At 39.6% G+C, this 16798-nt stretch overlaps 1 protein-coding gene across 2 annotated transcripts in view; it reads right to left on the reverse strand.

The window, feature by feature from the left end:
• The window catches only part of LOC144595288 (mitogen-activated protein kinase kinase kinase kinase 4), a 247524-nt gene that overhangs the window by 126128 nt on the left and 104598 nt on the right, over window positions 1-16798 (reverse strand). For both annotated transcript variants that reach the window (XM_078402596.1, XM_078402595.1), the window contains exon 3: window positions 8473-8529. In XM_078402596.1, the coding sequence (XP_078258722.1) occupies window positions 8473-8529 (57 nt within the window). The remainder of the gene's footprint in view (window positions 1-8472; window positions 8530-16798) is intronic.

Below are 16798 nucleotides of genomic sequence, written 5' to 3' on the forward strand. Positions count from 1 at the left end.
TTATCTGCCTCCTCTGGCAGCTCTTACATATACCCATCACCATCCGTGTGAAAAAGTTGCCCGCAGGTTCCTATTAAATCTTTCCTCTCTCACCTTAAATCTATGTCCTCCGGTTCTCGATTCCCCCACTCTGGGTAGAAAACTCTGCTTTTACTCTATATGCTTCTGTCATAATGTTACACATTGTGGATAAAGTTTAGGAAAAAGGAAGAAAATAAACAGGAAATAGAAACGATCCTGGGGAAGATTGGAGAAGTTGAAAATCAAAGAACTACAGAAGCTGAAAATATGAAATTGGAACAGAAAATACTGGAAGTACTCAACTTGTCAGAGAGCATCAGTGAAAATGGGAACCAGAGCTTAAGGTCATTGAGGATCTTTTCTCAAAGAAAAACACGTTAATATTAAGTTGCAGAAAGGGTGGGGAGAGTTAGACAGATGCTTCTGATGGGCGAAGACCAGACTTGCCGTAGGGGTAAGTTGCAAAAAAGGTCATCCAGTCAAAGGTTTAACAGGCACAGACAGAAGGAACTTGAACAAAGGGATATTTTAAAAAAGCAAATAAATTAAGATGCTTATTGAGCAACTACACAGAGAAATGTAAAAGTTCTGATACGCAGATCTGTAGGAAGTGACTGAAAGTCAAGCCATGTTAAGAGAGTGAAAAAAACTGAGCTAATATCAGAGGTGGGCTGACCAGTTCTGACACAGATTGAGAATACAAGTTAACTAAAGTTGTAGAATTCAAAATCAAAGCGAAAATAAACTGCAACAAGAGTGACAAGTGAAAAGAACAAAACTGGACAGAGTTATACTTAATCATCAACTCCCACAAGGGATGACAGATCTGTCTCAAAACTGAAGAAATGAGACAGCAAAATTAGCAGAAAATAAGAGAAACAAAATATCTAGCAAGATAAAAGTGCAGAAGCAATGAAAAGACACCTTTGTATGAGCAGGTTCCCGTGCAATTCAACTCCAAGGTCATTTGTGCTCACTTTAACAAAAGAGAAAATCCCCAGACCGCACCGCTCTCAGTAATCCACTACAGCAATGGATAATCAAGTTATGACTCAAAACTGGGCACAACTAACAATCCATTTTAGGCCATTCGACTGTTTAAAAAAATCTGCTAATTCTTTTGAGTGATATTCACATCCTAAGTATATACAAAGTAATTCATTACCAAAGAACAGCTTTCATGGTTTTAATTTAAAATACAGAAATGTGCTAACTACAAGTAGATAGACGATAAATGATCCGCCACAACTGCTTACTGAGCTTCATGTATCCGACCAGTGATCCCCGCACATTAACATTATCATACACACACTGGGGACAATTTACACTTATGCCAAGCCAATTAACCTACAAAACATGTCTTTGGAGTGTGGGAAGAAACCAAAGATCTCGGGAAAACCATGCGGTCATGGGGAGAACATACAAACTACACACAGCACCCATAGTCGGGATCGAACCCGCGCCTCTGGCGCTGCAAGTGCTGTAAGGCAGTAACTTTACCACTGCGCCACATGGTCAACTCTCAAGTTCTTTCAGCAGATTGTTTGCTGCTCCAGATTCCAGCATCCGCAGTCTCTTGTGTCTTCATCTCAATTCAAGTCCCAGCTAGTTGTTCGGTAAACACAAGGACCTGCAAATTCTGGGTAACATAGAAAATAGGTGCAGGAGTAGGCCATTCGGCCCTTCGAGCCAGCACCGCCATTCATTTTGATCGTGGCGGATCATCCAAAATCAGTACCCCGTTCTGGCTTTTCCCCCATATCCCTTGATTCCCTTAACCCCAAGAGCTAAATCTAACTCTCGCTTGAAAACATCCAGTGAATTGGCCTCCACAGCCTTTTGGCAGAGAATTCCACAGATTCACAATTCTCTCGGTGAAAAAGTTTTTGCTCATCTCAGTCCTAAATGGCCCACCCCTTTTTCTTAAACCGTGACCCCTGGTTCTGGACAAACAATAACGCACACAAATTGTGGGAGAAACTCAGCTAGTCCGCCGGCAAAACAAACAGATTTGTTTTACACACCTTCATATTTGTACTATAACATTATGCAGCAAGTGCATTATTCTTCCAAGATTATTTGGAAGATTAGGTTGTAGAAAATAAGTGCAGGAGTAGGCCATTCGGCCCTTCGAGCCAGCACCGCCATTCAATTTGATCGTGGCGGATCATCCAAAATCCAAATCGGGCTAGATCTGCAACCTAACCCGATCCACCTTTACAAAGTATTCAATATACAGATGTGTTTCTTTTACAGTTGCAATGAACATTTGTGCTTCTCTTCAGTCACTTTAAGGTAACACAGTGGTGCAACAGTAAAATTGCTGCCTTATGGCGCCAAAGACCTAGGTTTGATCCTGATTATGCGTGTTGTATGTACAGAGTTTGTAGGTTCTCCCTGTGGCCGTGTGGGTTTTCTCCAGGTGCTCTGGTTTCTTCCCACACTCCAAAGACATGCAGGTTTGAAGGTTAATTGGCTTTTTGGTAAACTTGTAAATTGACCCTAGTATGTAGGATAGTGCTAGGTTATGGGGTGATCGGCACCGACTCGGTTGGTCAAAGGGCATGTTTCCACTCTGTATCACTAAAGTCATTTGTGTCAATGTTTAAAAAGTAGAATTTTACTAATTATCCCAAATCAATGGAACTGACCTGACGTTACATCATGCCAAGTACAGAATTGTTGCCTGAGTGTATAGAAATTTCCATGCTGAACATCTTTTAAAAAGTGCATTGAACAAATTATATAATCAGTTATTTAAATTACCCCCTTATCTGAACAAAGGCATTTCCTGAACTGTAAATTGAGCCTGAATACACATTACTTTAAGCGATGACTGCCAGTAATTTTTTTAAAATCATGTTAGCTTGGAAGCATTATTGATGCCAAGAGTGACAGGAAGTTATTCATCCAAACAGTTAATGCTGAATCAACCCCGTTTATGATCATATTCTTACTCACGCTAATTCATGTATATCTCTTTAACCCTGAAAGAATGTAACTATTGTTCTCATCAAAAGCCACATGAAACTAGTTCAAGAGTGAAGGAAAACCTATGCTATGGAAAATTATGTATTTTGAAATTACCAAGAGTGTAATGTATTCTCAATCATTAAAGCTAGCATTTAAAATTTGTGATTTGCATTTACAGAATAATGAAACTTTTTAAACAAATGTCTGGTTATCTATAACACAAACAATGAAATAACTGGGATCACTTTAACATTATGAATCATATTAACCACAAAAGCCTCAAGACATTTGATTACTGTACATCTCAAATATTCCTGGTCCAATGAAATGCGCATTCTCACAACATTCTGGATAAAAATGTTTTTCCTCTAAATTTCCCACTTAATTATTACATCTACAAAGACTTTAATAGGATCAAGAAATTTTTTATTACTGAAATTAATGAAAGTTTTCAGAGTTATATAGTTTAGAGTTTAGTTTAGAACTACAATGTGGAATCAGGCTGTTTGGCCCACCAGGTCTGTGGCAAGTAGCAGTCACCCGTGCACTTATTCTATTCTACATTCTAGGAACAATTTACAGAAGCCAAGTAACCTACAAACCTGCATGTCTTTGGAATGTGTGAGGAAACCGGAGCACCCGGAGAAACCCCATGCAGTCAAAGGGAGTACATACAATCTTGGGTCTCTGGCGCTGTAAGGTAGCAACTCTACCGCTGCACCACTGTGCTGCCCACTCAGAATTTCCCCATTGAGGATCCATTACTTGTCTTTCTAGCAAATTAGGCTGGTTGTTAGAGATCTCTGAATACAGAGATGGGGGGGGTCTTAAAATTAGATGTACAAGGAATGTGTAACAACTAAATTTCCCATTAACAGTCAATAAAGTGCCACTGAAGGATCATTACATATTATACTACATAGTACTGGAAACTAACAAATAGTACAGAAAGAAAACAGTTGGAATAAATGTGTTTTTGGCAGGGCAAAACTACCAGTATCCAACAAGAATCAGTTTTTGCTTGTCAACTATTTCTGGCTTAGATAAAAGAACAACGTAATGTATCCAAGTCTGCCAGCAATCCCAACCAAGCTTGGCAAGAACGCAAGCTGCAAGATGTAAAAGTGTGCTCTAGGATAAAGACTAGTTAAAAGGGAAATATGTTGGCAGATGAAATATAATGTGATTAAGTGAAAAGTGATCCACAACGTTAAAAGAATGGAAAAGTAGAATTTTTTTTATTCTTGGAAACCAGCAAGTGTTTACAATCAAATGAATTTGTGTTCCTTGTACATGAATTACATAAACCAAATCCACAGCAGTATATTGAAAGAGCAAAAATCTTTGGAATTCAATGGCAAACCCCTACAGCATTGAAACAGGCCCTTCGGTCCAACTTCTCCATGCCAACCAAGATGCCCCACTAAAGCTAGTCCCATTTGAACACACTTGGCCCATATCCTGCTAAACCTTCCCGATCCATGTACCTTAAACATTGTTCAAGGGCAAAGGATGCTCACCCATTAATTATTCAAACGATTGAGATAGATTTTCTGAGCACCCAAGATATCAGAAAATTGGGACAAGGTGAGGTAGTAGTGTACAACTTTGTTCATTAACTTGGTGAATGGCAAAAGTAACCTGATGGCATAATGTGACTATGAAGGGTCTCAACCTGAAACATCACCCATTCCTTCTCTCCAAAGATGCTGCCTGTTCTGCTGAGTTACTCCAGCTTTTTGTGTCTATCTTCGGCATAATGTGACTTATCCTTGCTCCTATTCACATATGTTTGTATGGAGGATGCGACAGAGATAGATTATGCCAAGTTCTGGAGAAATGTGAAGGTAACTACAGATTTGTAATTAATTATATTGAGGGTCAGGAAGCCAACATGCCTGTAAGGCTAGACTTGATGCCCAAATAGAATTTGATACCAGACAAGAAGAGCAGAGTTCTGATTAAAATGAAAACATGGAAATCAGGAAAGAAAAACATTGGCGTAACAAACCTGTAAATACGGAAGTGTGGAAAAGCTTCTATAGCTGTGAGAACATTGCAGCCAATGGTTCAAAAAGTTCTTATCCAAACTAAACATATGGAAATACTGTGTGGAATTGTTCAGATTTGACACATGGCTGATGAATTTATGCAAGAGAGCTCAAGTTATGACAAAGGCCAAAATATTCATCTTTCGAATGATCGATTAAAAGCAATTTTGACTCATCAACAAATAGTCTGATACAAAGTGAAACCAAGATGACTCAAAGTAGAATTTGAGTCATCAGCACATCCATGGAACATGACGTTATTCGATTGATGATGTCACCGCAGGACAGAACATTGGATAGGAAGCTGCAAGGATTGAAACTGAAGCTTTCCAAGAGATTGCACAAAGGATCCGATTTAATGAATCTTCTGTGGTCGAGCTGCTTAATCTCAATCCCATAGAGATCCTCAATGAGAGCAGCTCTACTATAGACTCAGAAATCCTATTTCCTTGCCGTTTCAATCAATTCAAGCAATCCAGATATAGAAATACCGTTCCAGACATTGAACATCCAACCCCTCTCTTCAGCTACCCCGTTTATTCCAGTGGACAATTCGAAACATCTCAATCATAAATCTCACTCTTCTTTACCCATTTTCATTTCACTACAAAATGCAAAGAACTGCTAGATTTCTCTTACTCATGGATTACAATCATGTTGTGCTCATCAACATAGGGTGGCACAGTGGTAGAGTTGCCGTGTTACAGCTCCAGAGGCCCGGGTTCGCTTCTGACCTGGGGTGCTGTCTGTATATTTTCCTTGTGACCGCATCGTTTTTTTCTGGGTGCTCTGATACTCCAAAGACGTACAGGTTTGTACGTTAATCAGCTTTTGTAACTTGTAAATATTCCCTATTGTGTAGAATAGTGTTAGGGGAAGGGGTGATCGTTGATCGGCATGGACTCAGTGGGCCGAAGGGCCTGTTTTCGTGCTGTGTCTCTAAAGTCTAATATTCCTGCCACAAAGTCTCCATCCTCTTAGCTTTGTCATTCCATAATAAACAAAATCAGAATGCTTATACACTAGACAGCTTTGCAAAGAAAAAAAACTAACTTTCCAAGTTGATAAACGTTTAAAGTTAGACGTTGGAAATAACAAAAGTTTCAAGATCCAGAGAAAGGAAAGCCGGAAAAAACAAAAATAGAGGAAACCCTGCGATGTGACAAAGCAGGATAAATTAAGTGACAACTTTACAAAACAAATGGGAAGTGTTAATAAAATAAGAAAACTTTGGGTCTGGTAAAGACAAAAATAACTGAATCAGGATATGAAATTGTGCATCCCAATGTGAAGTTTGGAAAGTTACAATTTGCCTAATGAAAAGATAAGCTGCTGTTCTCAGCTTATGTTGAGATTGATTAGAGCAAAGTAGGAGACAGAAAATAAAGTGGTCAGTGTAAAGGTGGTTTTGAAGAATCAAAATAGCAAGATATGGAAGTTCAGGGTAACAAGATTCCAAGATGTTCCATAAAGCAGTCTAATTCGCTTATGGTCATTCCGGTGCAGAGACCACTTCATTAACAAAAAATAGATTATAAAAAGTTGAAAAAAGTAAGCAAATCAATGTCATGTTGAAGTGGTTGTTTTGGGCTGTTGACATTGAGGTGGTGAAGAGCAGATACCGCATCTCCTGGGACTGCACAGACAGCTGATATGTAAGGGGATGGGCTTGATAAATAAATGAAAAATGAAACAGGCTACTGTGGAAAGAAGAGCACCATCTTGATATTGATTTTTTTTCCTTATCGAGAGTTGGTCTTTATCATTACTATCGGCACACAAGGTCAGGTTTCATGCCCTTAATGAAAAATTCTCTGATCATTTTAATTCCTTGATTGCCACCATGCTTGACTATTTAACTGGCACGTACTACATGGAACAAATCTTTCCCCAGGTTTCCCCAAATAAAACAATCCTGTTTCCATACTGAAACATCCCCATCCTCGGCAACTATTAGTCTCAACCTAAATAGTCACATCACTATTAAGATCACATTTTCACACCCATATCTTTGAAAGCCTCAATCCATCACAGGTAATGCATGTTTACACACATTATTTTAATGCTCAATTTGAAAGTCTATCAAATGCCACTATCCATCAAACACTAAATGATCAAATCTAGCTTGTTCCAATCGACATTCTTTTTCTCTGTCCCTCCCCTGCTCTAAACTTGATTTCTATTCCTGAATTTCAAAACTATCATTGCAAATACCTCCATGCCTTAACTTATCTCTACTCCTACAACTTCACTTGGTAAATATGAACTTGAACTGTTCTGACCTAACATTACAATTCAACATTCAATATTTTGGCCGGGTTCGATGGAAATCTCTCCCAAAACCTTTCCTCTTTCTTCTGAAGGCAATTATTCAGTGATGCTTTCAGCCAGCATATATAACTCTTCCCCCAACCTTTCATGGGTTATTTTTCCACTGTGAAATATTCTGGGACATCTGGTGTATTGATGCTGCCCAAAAATGGTAAATTATCATTCTCTTCCCAGGTGGTGTCAAAGCACAGTAGTTTAATATCATCCTTCAAGCTTAAAGGAAAGGAAAGGATAAAAGTAATATGTTTTCCTGCCAGTTACATTTTCTAGTCATGCAGATCACAGTAATGACCATGAAAAAATAAGCCAGGAACTCAAGGAACTATTATCATCATGAAACATTCCCTGCCAGTTGAGATGTCAGAAACTGCCCACAAAGTTTGTCAGATCATCATTTAAAACTGCTAATCCTTTTTGGTTGGCACTTAAAGGAAAATTGTTAAGGTACATTATGCAGAAGTCTATTTTTGTTGAATACTTAAACACATTACATTTGAGACAATTGAAAAATTAAATTCCTTCAACTTTAAATTTAAATTCAAAACATGGACAAAAAGCAAACCATGATAAACCACTTTGTGGGGAACGCTCTTTACAAACTACATAATTCACAACAAAATATCGAATGCTTAACTGAGCTGCTATTTTACAAACTAATAATAGTCAACAATTCACATTATTGTCTAAAATTACACGACAGCCAAGGCAAATCTTGAATCTCTTATATGTGGATCCTTGCTGTGTGCAAACAGACATCTACATGGTCTAAAATTCATTACCACCATCTTAGTGCCTGTAAAACATTTGGGCCATGGAAGAAATTAGATAAATGCACATAATTTGGATCAAGTATATTGTGAATTTACCCACTGCATTCATCACCATCGCTGAGAATATCAATTTAGATGTAATAAAAATAGATGCTGCATTTGCTTAATGAGCCAGTTAGGTGCTTAGTGGAGCATGAACACCAGCAGTCAATGATAAACTATGTGTTTTGTAAAACATTTTAATCAGACTTCCATTATGCCATTGAAACAAGGATGCATAATAAATAACTAGTGGAATTATAATATTTTTTAAAATGTGGACTCACCTCCGTAACATCCATAACTTTAATGGCTGCCAGCTGGCCTGTTTTGACATGGCGACCCTGAAGAAAGAAACAAGATATCAGATCGCTGAAAAACTTTAAAAAATCAGATTGTTTGTTAAATTCGAACTTGTTTTTTATTCAAAGTAAAATGCTGTGTAAGAAAACTGTTTTATAAAGTAAAAAATATTTAAAAGCCAATAAAAGTTAATTGGTACTAACACTGGGCAAGGAAACGTATGCAGGTCATTTGAGACCCACTGCATTGCACACTATATTATTCTTCAGAAATTCCTAAATTTCAATTCTCTCACAAGGTCTGTTTAAACATGCATATCCAGTATACTTTCCCTGACCGACTGGACCATAAACTATCTTGAACTTAATTTATACACCAGTAACATTCTAACCAGCCATTATAAGCAATAAATATACATACTCTCACACTCCTAGTGTGTGGACAAATAGAAATTTATACAACAGCAAATAAATAATTGCATGTCATAAAATTCTCCTGCCTGACTTGTGGGTACAATCTTTGCATCATTTCCATTGACTGCTTTCCTCATGGCCAAAATATCAACAACTTTGTACCCAACATACTCAACAGCTGTGTCCAGTGATGTTGAAAGATCAATTACCTTAAACATTAACTTTGTTTCTTGTTCTATAAATACTCCCATCAAATACTTCCAATACCTTCTGTATTTCTTTGAGCAACTACAGTATTTGTAAAAAAAAACAATTTTCAGCTTTTCCCATCCGAGCAGGAACAGTTTCCCACACGTCACTTGCATTTTCAAGTCACCTGTCTTCTACTTAGCTTTTGGCCCTTTATACATCCTCTTGCCTCAAGCTGTGAAATGGTTGGATTATTCTCTTGCACCCTTTGTTTTTGTTCATTATTCATCTATTATTCGTTTCCCCTGATGCAATTCCACAATTCTACTTAAATTAGTTTAGTTCAGAGGGCCAGCAAGGAAACTGGCCCTTCAGCCCACCAAGTCCATGCCGACCATCGATCAATCGTTCACACTATGTTATATTACTTTCTCATCCACTCCCTGCACATTAGTGCAGTTTTTCAGAGGCCAATTAACCCACAAACCCACACGTCTTTGGGAATGGGGAGGAAACCAGAGCACACAGAGAAAACCCATGCAGTCGCAAGGAGAACGTGCAATCTCCACACATGCAGCATCCAAGGTCAGGAATGATCCCGGGTCTGGCGCTGTGAGGCAGCAGCTCTACCAACTATGCCACTTGGCTGCCCTACTTGCCAACATCTTCAGTCAACATCAAAGTCAATATAGTCTTGTATCACCAGTTCCCTATTCTGCCACTCTGCTTCATTCCAGAATGATTTTCTCAGCAATTAATGCATTGATGCTTTTATCAGTGCACAAAATAAGCATGCAAGTACAGCAGGCAGTGAAGAAAGCTAATGGCATGTTGGCCTTCACAACAAGAGGATTTGAGTGCAGGAGCAAAGAGGTCCTTCTGCAGCTGCACAGGGCCCTGGTGAGACCACATCTGGAGTATTGTGTGCTGTTTTTGTCTCCAAATTTGAGGAAAGACATTCTTGCTTTTGAGGGAGTGCAGCGTAGGTTCACGAGGTTAATTCCCAGGATGGCGGGACTGTCATTTGATGAAAGAATGGAACGACTGGGTTTGTATTCACTGGAATTTAGAAGGATGAGAGGGGATCTTATAGAAACATATAAAATTATTAAGGGATTGAACAAGCTCGATGCATGAAACATGTTCCTGATGCTGGGGGAGTCCAGAATCAGGGGCCACAGTTTAAGAATAAGGGGTAGGTCATTTAGAACTGAGATGAGGAAAAACTTTTTCACCCAGAGAGTTGTGAATTTGTGGAATTCTCTGCCTCAGAAGCCAGTGAAGGCCGATTCACAGGATGCATTAAAAAGAGAGTTAGATAGAGCTCTTAGGGCTACCAGATTCCAGGGATATGGGGATAAGGTGGGAACGGGGTACTGATTGTGGATGATCAGCCATGATCACGTTGAATGGTGGTGCTGGCTCGAAGGGCCAAATGGCCTACTCCTGCATTTATTTTCTATGTTTCTAAGATGCACTTACTGGAACAAGAGTGCAAGTTCAGTTTGTGCTGAAGGGGACCATTGCAACCTTTTAGATAGAGCAGTGTTAATTATAACACTTATGTGCAGAGAACCTGGCGTGAATTCCGGCCCTTGTCGCTGGTACACTGGGAATTTCCAACGGTGTTCCCGTGATATTCAGATGGATAAATTGTTCTCATCTCGCCAAGTCTTCCTGCAAAGTTAGTGACTGGAGCGACTTGCAGGGGCCAGGTATGAGCAATGGTGTCAGCCAGACTGCATGGGCAGTGAGGAACACAGCATTGAAATGCAGGGCTTGAGACTGGACCCTGGTCAGCGAGGCCAGTGTGGGACATTGCTAGAACTGGCCGCAGCTACCACTCCATGCATTGACAAATTACTCACATCTAACAGTGTCCCTCATCACCTCCTGTTGGATGCGAGTAAGCTAATGTTTCTCTTTGGTCGACTGCACAGTTCTTCCCAGCCCCTTGCCAGCAACAAGATCAACAGTAACTCTCAGTTTCAAATAATGCCCACACTCATTATTATGCCATCTTCGAAAGCAAAATGAAAACTATTTGCAAATAAAAATTATATACTTTGTGTGCATATCTTCAGTATAAACCTGCACCTATAGTTCCTTCCACACATGAAAACTATTTTCTCATTTTAGTAAGCAGGAAGTAACAACTTTTTCAATTGCAATATTGTGTCCAAAATACTTACATTTCAAATTTGTCCGACAACTCAATGAATAGTAAGCATCAAACAGTCTCTAACTTAAAACTATTCTCTTAGAAAGCAAGTATACTATGAAGTTAATTATGGGGTGTTTTTTAAATCAAGAAACCAGGTAAGAATTGGTTTTGTGCAGCACAAAAGAAATAACATAAAATGGCTCTCTTTCAACATCAAAACAAGAGAGAACTTATGTAATAAATTACCAAACACCAGTTTGTAGAAGATGCAGAAGTAATCTAAATCTTGCCTTTTCGTCTTCTAAAGGGCACACTCTCTAATGGAATGGAATACTCTCACTGCCTTAGATGAGCACAGTACAACACTCAAGAAGCTTGACAATCCAGAACAACGCAACCTATTTGATTGTTACTGCATCCGCCATTCTCAATTCCTGCCAATGTTAGCATATACCACCTGTTTACCATCTGAAGGTGCACTACATTACTCAAAGTTAAGCATAAAGCTTGACAAAGGCAATAGCTGCAAGAGAAGATCATCTCCAAATTAATTTCCAAACACTATCCTAACTTCAAAATACACCATTGTTCCTTCATACTCCCTCTGTTCTGGACTGTCAAGCTTCTTGAGTGTTGTACTGTGCTCATCTAGGGCAGTAACCACCGGGTGGCGCCAGCAATGGCTGCTTCGCCAACAGTCTGTCCTTTCTTTCTGTGTTTTAATTGTATCATATCATATCATATCATATATATACAGCCGGAAACAGGCCTTTTCGGCCCACCAAGTCCGTGCCGCCCAGCGATCCCCGCACATTAACACTATCCTACACCCACTAGGGACAATTTTTACATTTACCCAGCCAATTTACCTACATACCTGTACGTCTTTGGAGTGTGGGAGGAAACCGAAGATCTCGGAGAAAACACACGCAGGTCACGGGGAGAACGTACAAACTCCTTACAGTACAGCACCCGTAGGCAGGATCGAACCTGAGTCTCCGGCGCTGCATTCGCTGTAAAGCAGCAACTCTACCGCTGCGCTACCGTGCCGCCCCTGTGTTAAATGTACGTTTTTAGCGTTCTTTAGCTTGTTTTATGTGGGGGGTGGGGGGAAGAAACGTTTGCCAATCTCTTAACTCGATAGAGATGCGATTTTTTTCCGTATCATATCTCCGTCCGCACCAAAAATAATAGAGCAGAGCAAGATAGACCACTCGACCCTAACAATCGTAGCATGTCATGGCACCATTTTAGGCAGAAACTTGCAGAAACATTTTAAAAGAAAAATAACAAAAATCTGTGAATTGATAGGTGAGATATATTCTGCATTTTTATGGTATCATCACACATACTGTTCCCCCAAAGCACGGATTACACTGCAAGAGGCATAACGGATGGCGGGTTTTGCTTACTAAAAAGGCTCCATTGCGTACAAAGGTTCCATTCAGTATAGGTGATTTTGACGGAGTGGTCTATCTTGCTCTGCTCTATTATCTTTGGTCCGCACGGCGGCCTAACATCGAAGAGTTGGCGGCCTTTGCTGGTGACCGACTTTTGAGATCTCCACTGGGGTCGCCTGCGGACTTACCATCGTGAAGCTCGCGATCCCTTTGCCAGGGGTCGACCTCGGAGCTCCAATCATGGGTGCTTGCAGACTTAACATCACGGAGCCTGCGGTCTCTGGTCAGAGACCGACTTCGGAAACTCCAAGCCACGGGAGTTTCGACCGCTCCAACGCGGGTTTCGATTGCCCCGACATGGGGGCTTCGACCACCAGCTACGGGAGTTTGGATCGTCCCAACGGATGGTTTGACTGCCCCAACCGCGGGAGAATAAAGAGGATGAAGTTTGGACTTTTTTGCCTTCCTTTACAGTGAAGAATGTGGGGAATCCGCTGTGGTGGATGTTTATGTTAACTTTTATGTAGTTGTAGAAACATAGACATAGAAACATAGAAAATAGGTGCAGGAGTAAGCCATTCGGCCCTTCGAGCCTGCACCGCCATTCAATATGATCATGGCTGATCATCCAGCTCAGTAACCTGTACCTGCCTTCTCTCCATACCCCCTGATCCCTTTAGCCACAAGCGCCACATCTAACTCCCTCTTAAATATAGCCAATGAACTGGCCTCAACTACCTTCTGTGGCAGAGAATTCCACAGACTCACCACTCTCTGTGTGAAGAAATGTTTTCTCATCTCGGTCCTAAAAGACTTCCCCCTTATCCTTAAGCTGTGACCCCTGGTTCTGGACTTCCCCAACATCGGGAACAATCTTCCTGCATCTAGCCTCAATAAGATCCCCCCTCAGTCTTCTAAATTCCAGCGAGTATAAGCCTAGTCTATCCAGTCTTTCTTCATATGAAAGTCCTGCCATCCCAGGGAACAATCTGGTGAACCTTCTCTGTACTCCCTCAAAGGCTAGAATGTCTTTCCTCAGATTAGGAGACCAAAACTGTACACAATACTCCAGGTGCGGTCTCACCAAGGAGACCGTGTGTGTGTCTTGTTGCTTTTTTTTTCCATATAGCTGTATGGTAATTCGCATATCTCTGTACCATAATTGGTACATGTGACAATATAAGTAAGACCTTTGAAACCTTTGAACTATCTACCCATTAAGAGTGCAAGTACCTTTGTTAGAAGCAGGCCAATGATTCAAGTCACCAGTTCATTTGGTTTAATAAGATGAAAAACATGCATGAAAAGTGAAATGAAAAGGAGAGTTTAAATAAATTAGGCTTAAGTATGGAAGAAACTGTGAGCCACAGAATTCTAAAAGTTCATGAAATTTAAAGGTCTGCTTTGAAAAAACGTAACAATGGAGACAGCAAAAATAGGTATTTCCCTAGCACTGAAGAACAACTAACAACTATAACATTTGATATTATCAATTCATATTTTTAGCAGAGTTAGTAAAGTTAAATATCCTATTACCTGAATGTCTACTAACAAAAACTGTGCATGTTAAGTAATTGATTTATTTTGTTTTGAAGGTAAAGGAATTTCTTCATATGTTATTTCAATGTAGGGTTGCAAGCAGATGATGATGGAAGTGCAGCACAAAGGTTGCATACTCTGGTTTATCAAGCTCGCAGTTATGGAAAGAGAATGGTCAGGTATGGAATCCTTTAGAGCCAAATTAGATAGATTTAATCAAATTTAAATTTTAAAATATTCAAGTTAAATCACAGCATGGCAGGCAAGCAGTCTATCAATGTGGTCAATAGCATGTTAGTTTAGTTTAGTGATACAACATGGGAATAGGCCCTTTGGCCCCCCGAGTCCACTCTGACCAGTGATCCCCGAACATTGCACTATCTTGCACACTAGAGACAATTTATAATTTTTACCAAAGCCTGTGCGTCCTTGGAGTGTGGGAGAAAACCAGAACACTCAGGGAAAACCCATGCGGTCGCAGGGAGAATGTACCAACTCCATGCACACAGCACCCGTAGTGAGGATTGAACCCGGATCTCTAGCGCTGTAAGGCAGCAACTTTACCACTGCGCCATCATGCCACTAACTTGATGAATTCTTGAGAAATAATCACAAACACACAACATATTCAATCCATAAGGATTCTACAAATGGGAGAAAGATCAACAGATAAATTCTAAGAAAAGTGACATTTGTACTGTCAAAGTTCAAACATTCCTCGGTTTTTGTGGGAACACTCAATCAGATGAAAGATTATTTTTTTAGAGTGATTATTATATTTCCCCACTTTACCAAGCAACCAAATTCTTTCAATCTTTTGCATTTTTTTTTTAAAAGATCTATCGAGACAGGCAGGGAGGGGCCTTGCTATTTGGGACCAAACAATCATGATCTTGAAATTTTAAAAAGATCCCCTACATCGTGGAAGATACTTTGCATTTACGAAAAATGTTATTTCAAATAATTATTTAAGTAGCTCACATGAAACTCCATCCTATTCATCACAATAGCAAGATAACTATCTAAACCTGTAGGCAGTCATTACAGTTCAAAACAAGATATCCTTAATCTTGCGCACCAATTAAATCCCACCAACACTGCTTACTCAAAAATAAAGAAAATTACATTCTACCACATAAAATAATCATCAGGTGAAGGAGCCCCAAAATACTAAGGCTGGGAGGGAAGAACCTGGAAGAAAAGTGTAAGGTTAAGGACCTAAGCTTGGGTATGGTTAAAGATGACCAGACTGCATGGGTGCTGTACCAAACTATCTTTTCTGTACGAAGATTTTATTTTTATTTGAGACATAGCGTGAAAACGTGCCATCAGCCTATCGTGTCCACACCGACCATCGATCATCTGTTCACGCTGGTTCTGTTATCTCACTTTCTCATCCACTCCCTACACATTTTTGCAGAGGCCAAATAACCTAGAAACCCACACATCTTTAGGGATGTGGGAGGAAACTGAAGCACCTGGAGGAAACCCACATGGTCATAGAGAAAATGTGGAAACTCCACACAGACAGCACCCAAAGTCAGGATCAAACCCGGGTCTCTGTGCCACAGTTTCTCTCTGCTGCTCAAATCACATCCATGGAAGGCAAAAAATAAATTTAAATTAGATCACCTGATTGCAAAATCAAAATTTAAAATGCTCCAGTACAGAATTAGGTTTTTCGGAAATAGGACAGGGAAATCGGATGAAAACGTAATCTTCTACTATCCAGCTGGGATCTATTAACCCAGCACAAACTAACCCGAACCCCACCACAAATCGTTCTTCCCCTGAATCAAATACAATACATAATTTTGATAAAATCTCAGATACAATGTGCAAACTGCATATTATTATAATTTCAATTTCCAACAAATGCCACACCAAGTGGCACACATCTCATTTCCTGTTGGTGATGATTAAAGAGTCATTGAGAGCAGTTACAAATTTCCATAAAGAAAACAAACTGTGCATTCCTCACTTTCTGTTTAAGTTTTATTTCCCCCAGATGATGCAGCTCTTCTACTTATCTTGTTTATGCTGGGAGAAGCAACTTTTCAAATGATCATTTTGTTTGGATAAAGCAAGATTTTGCAAATAAATATAGAATAATAGTTCCAGATACAACAACCCCTTTTCTTTTCCCTTCAAAATGCAATTTCCGATATTTAAGAAATTTCATACATACAAACCTACTCCAGATATATTAAATAGATACAACTAGTTTGAAATTATCTTTTAAAAGCAATTAAAATTATCACCCTTTTCTCTCTTCCAGCTGCTGCAAGTATTTACTTAGGTTTGACAAAAACATCTAATTCCTGAAGGAATTAAGTTTTGGGGAAATTGGATAGTGAAATAGTAACAAATAGGATGAAAATGTAATCTTCTACTACCCAGCTGAGATCTGCTTTGACAGGCAATTTTTATGATTGCAGTAAAAACAACTCCAAGCATACATTTTTATTTCAAGGTTTTCAAATGGCAGGATCCCATTCTCCTCTGCATATCTAACTTCTCCTCCCCCGCCCCAATCCAGAGGGAATTCCAGAACCAGAGTTTACTGGAACAAAGCATTTTCTGGTGAGTACAGTTGAGAGTTTGC

This window comes from Rhinoraja longicauda, chromosome 7, assembly GCF_053455715.1.
Source record: "Rhinoraja longicauda isolate Sanriku21f chromosome 7, sRhiLon1.1, whole genome shotgun sequence".
In the NCBI taxonomy this organism is placed as follows: domain Eukaryota; kingdom Metazoa; phylum Chordata; class Chondrichthyes; order Rajiformes; family Arhynchobatidae; genus Rhinoraja; species Rhinoraja longicauda.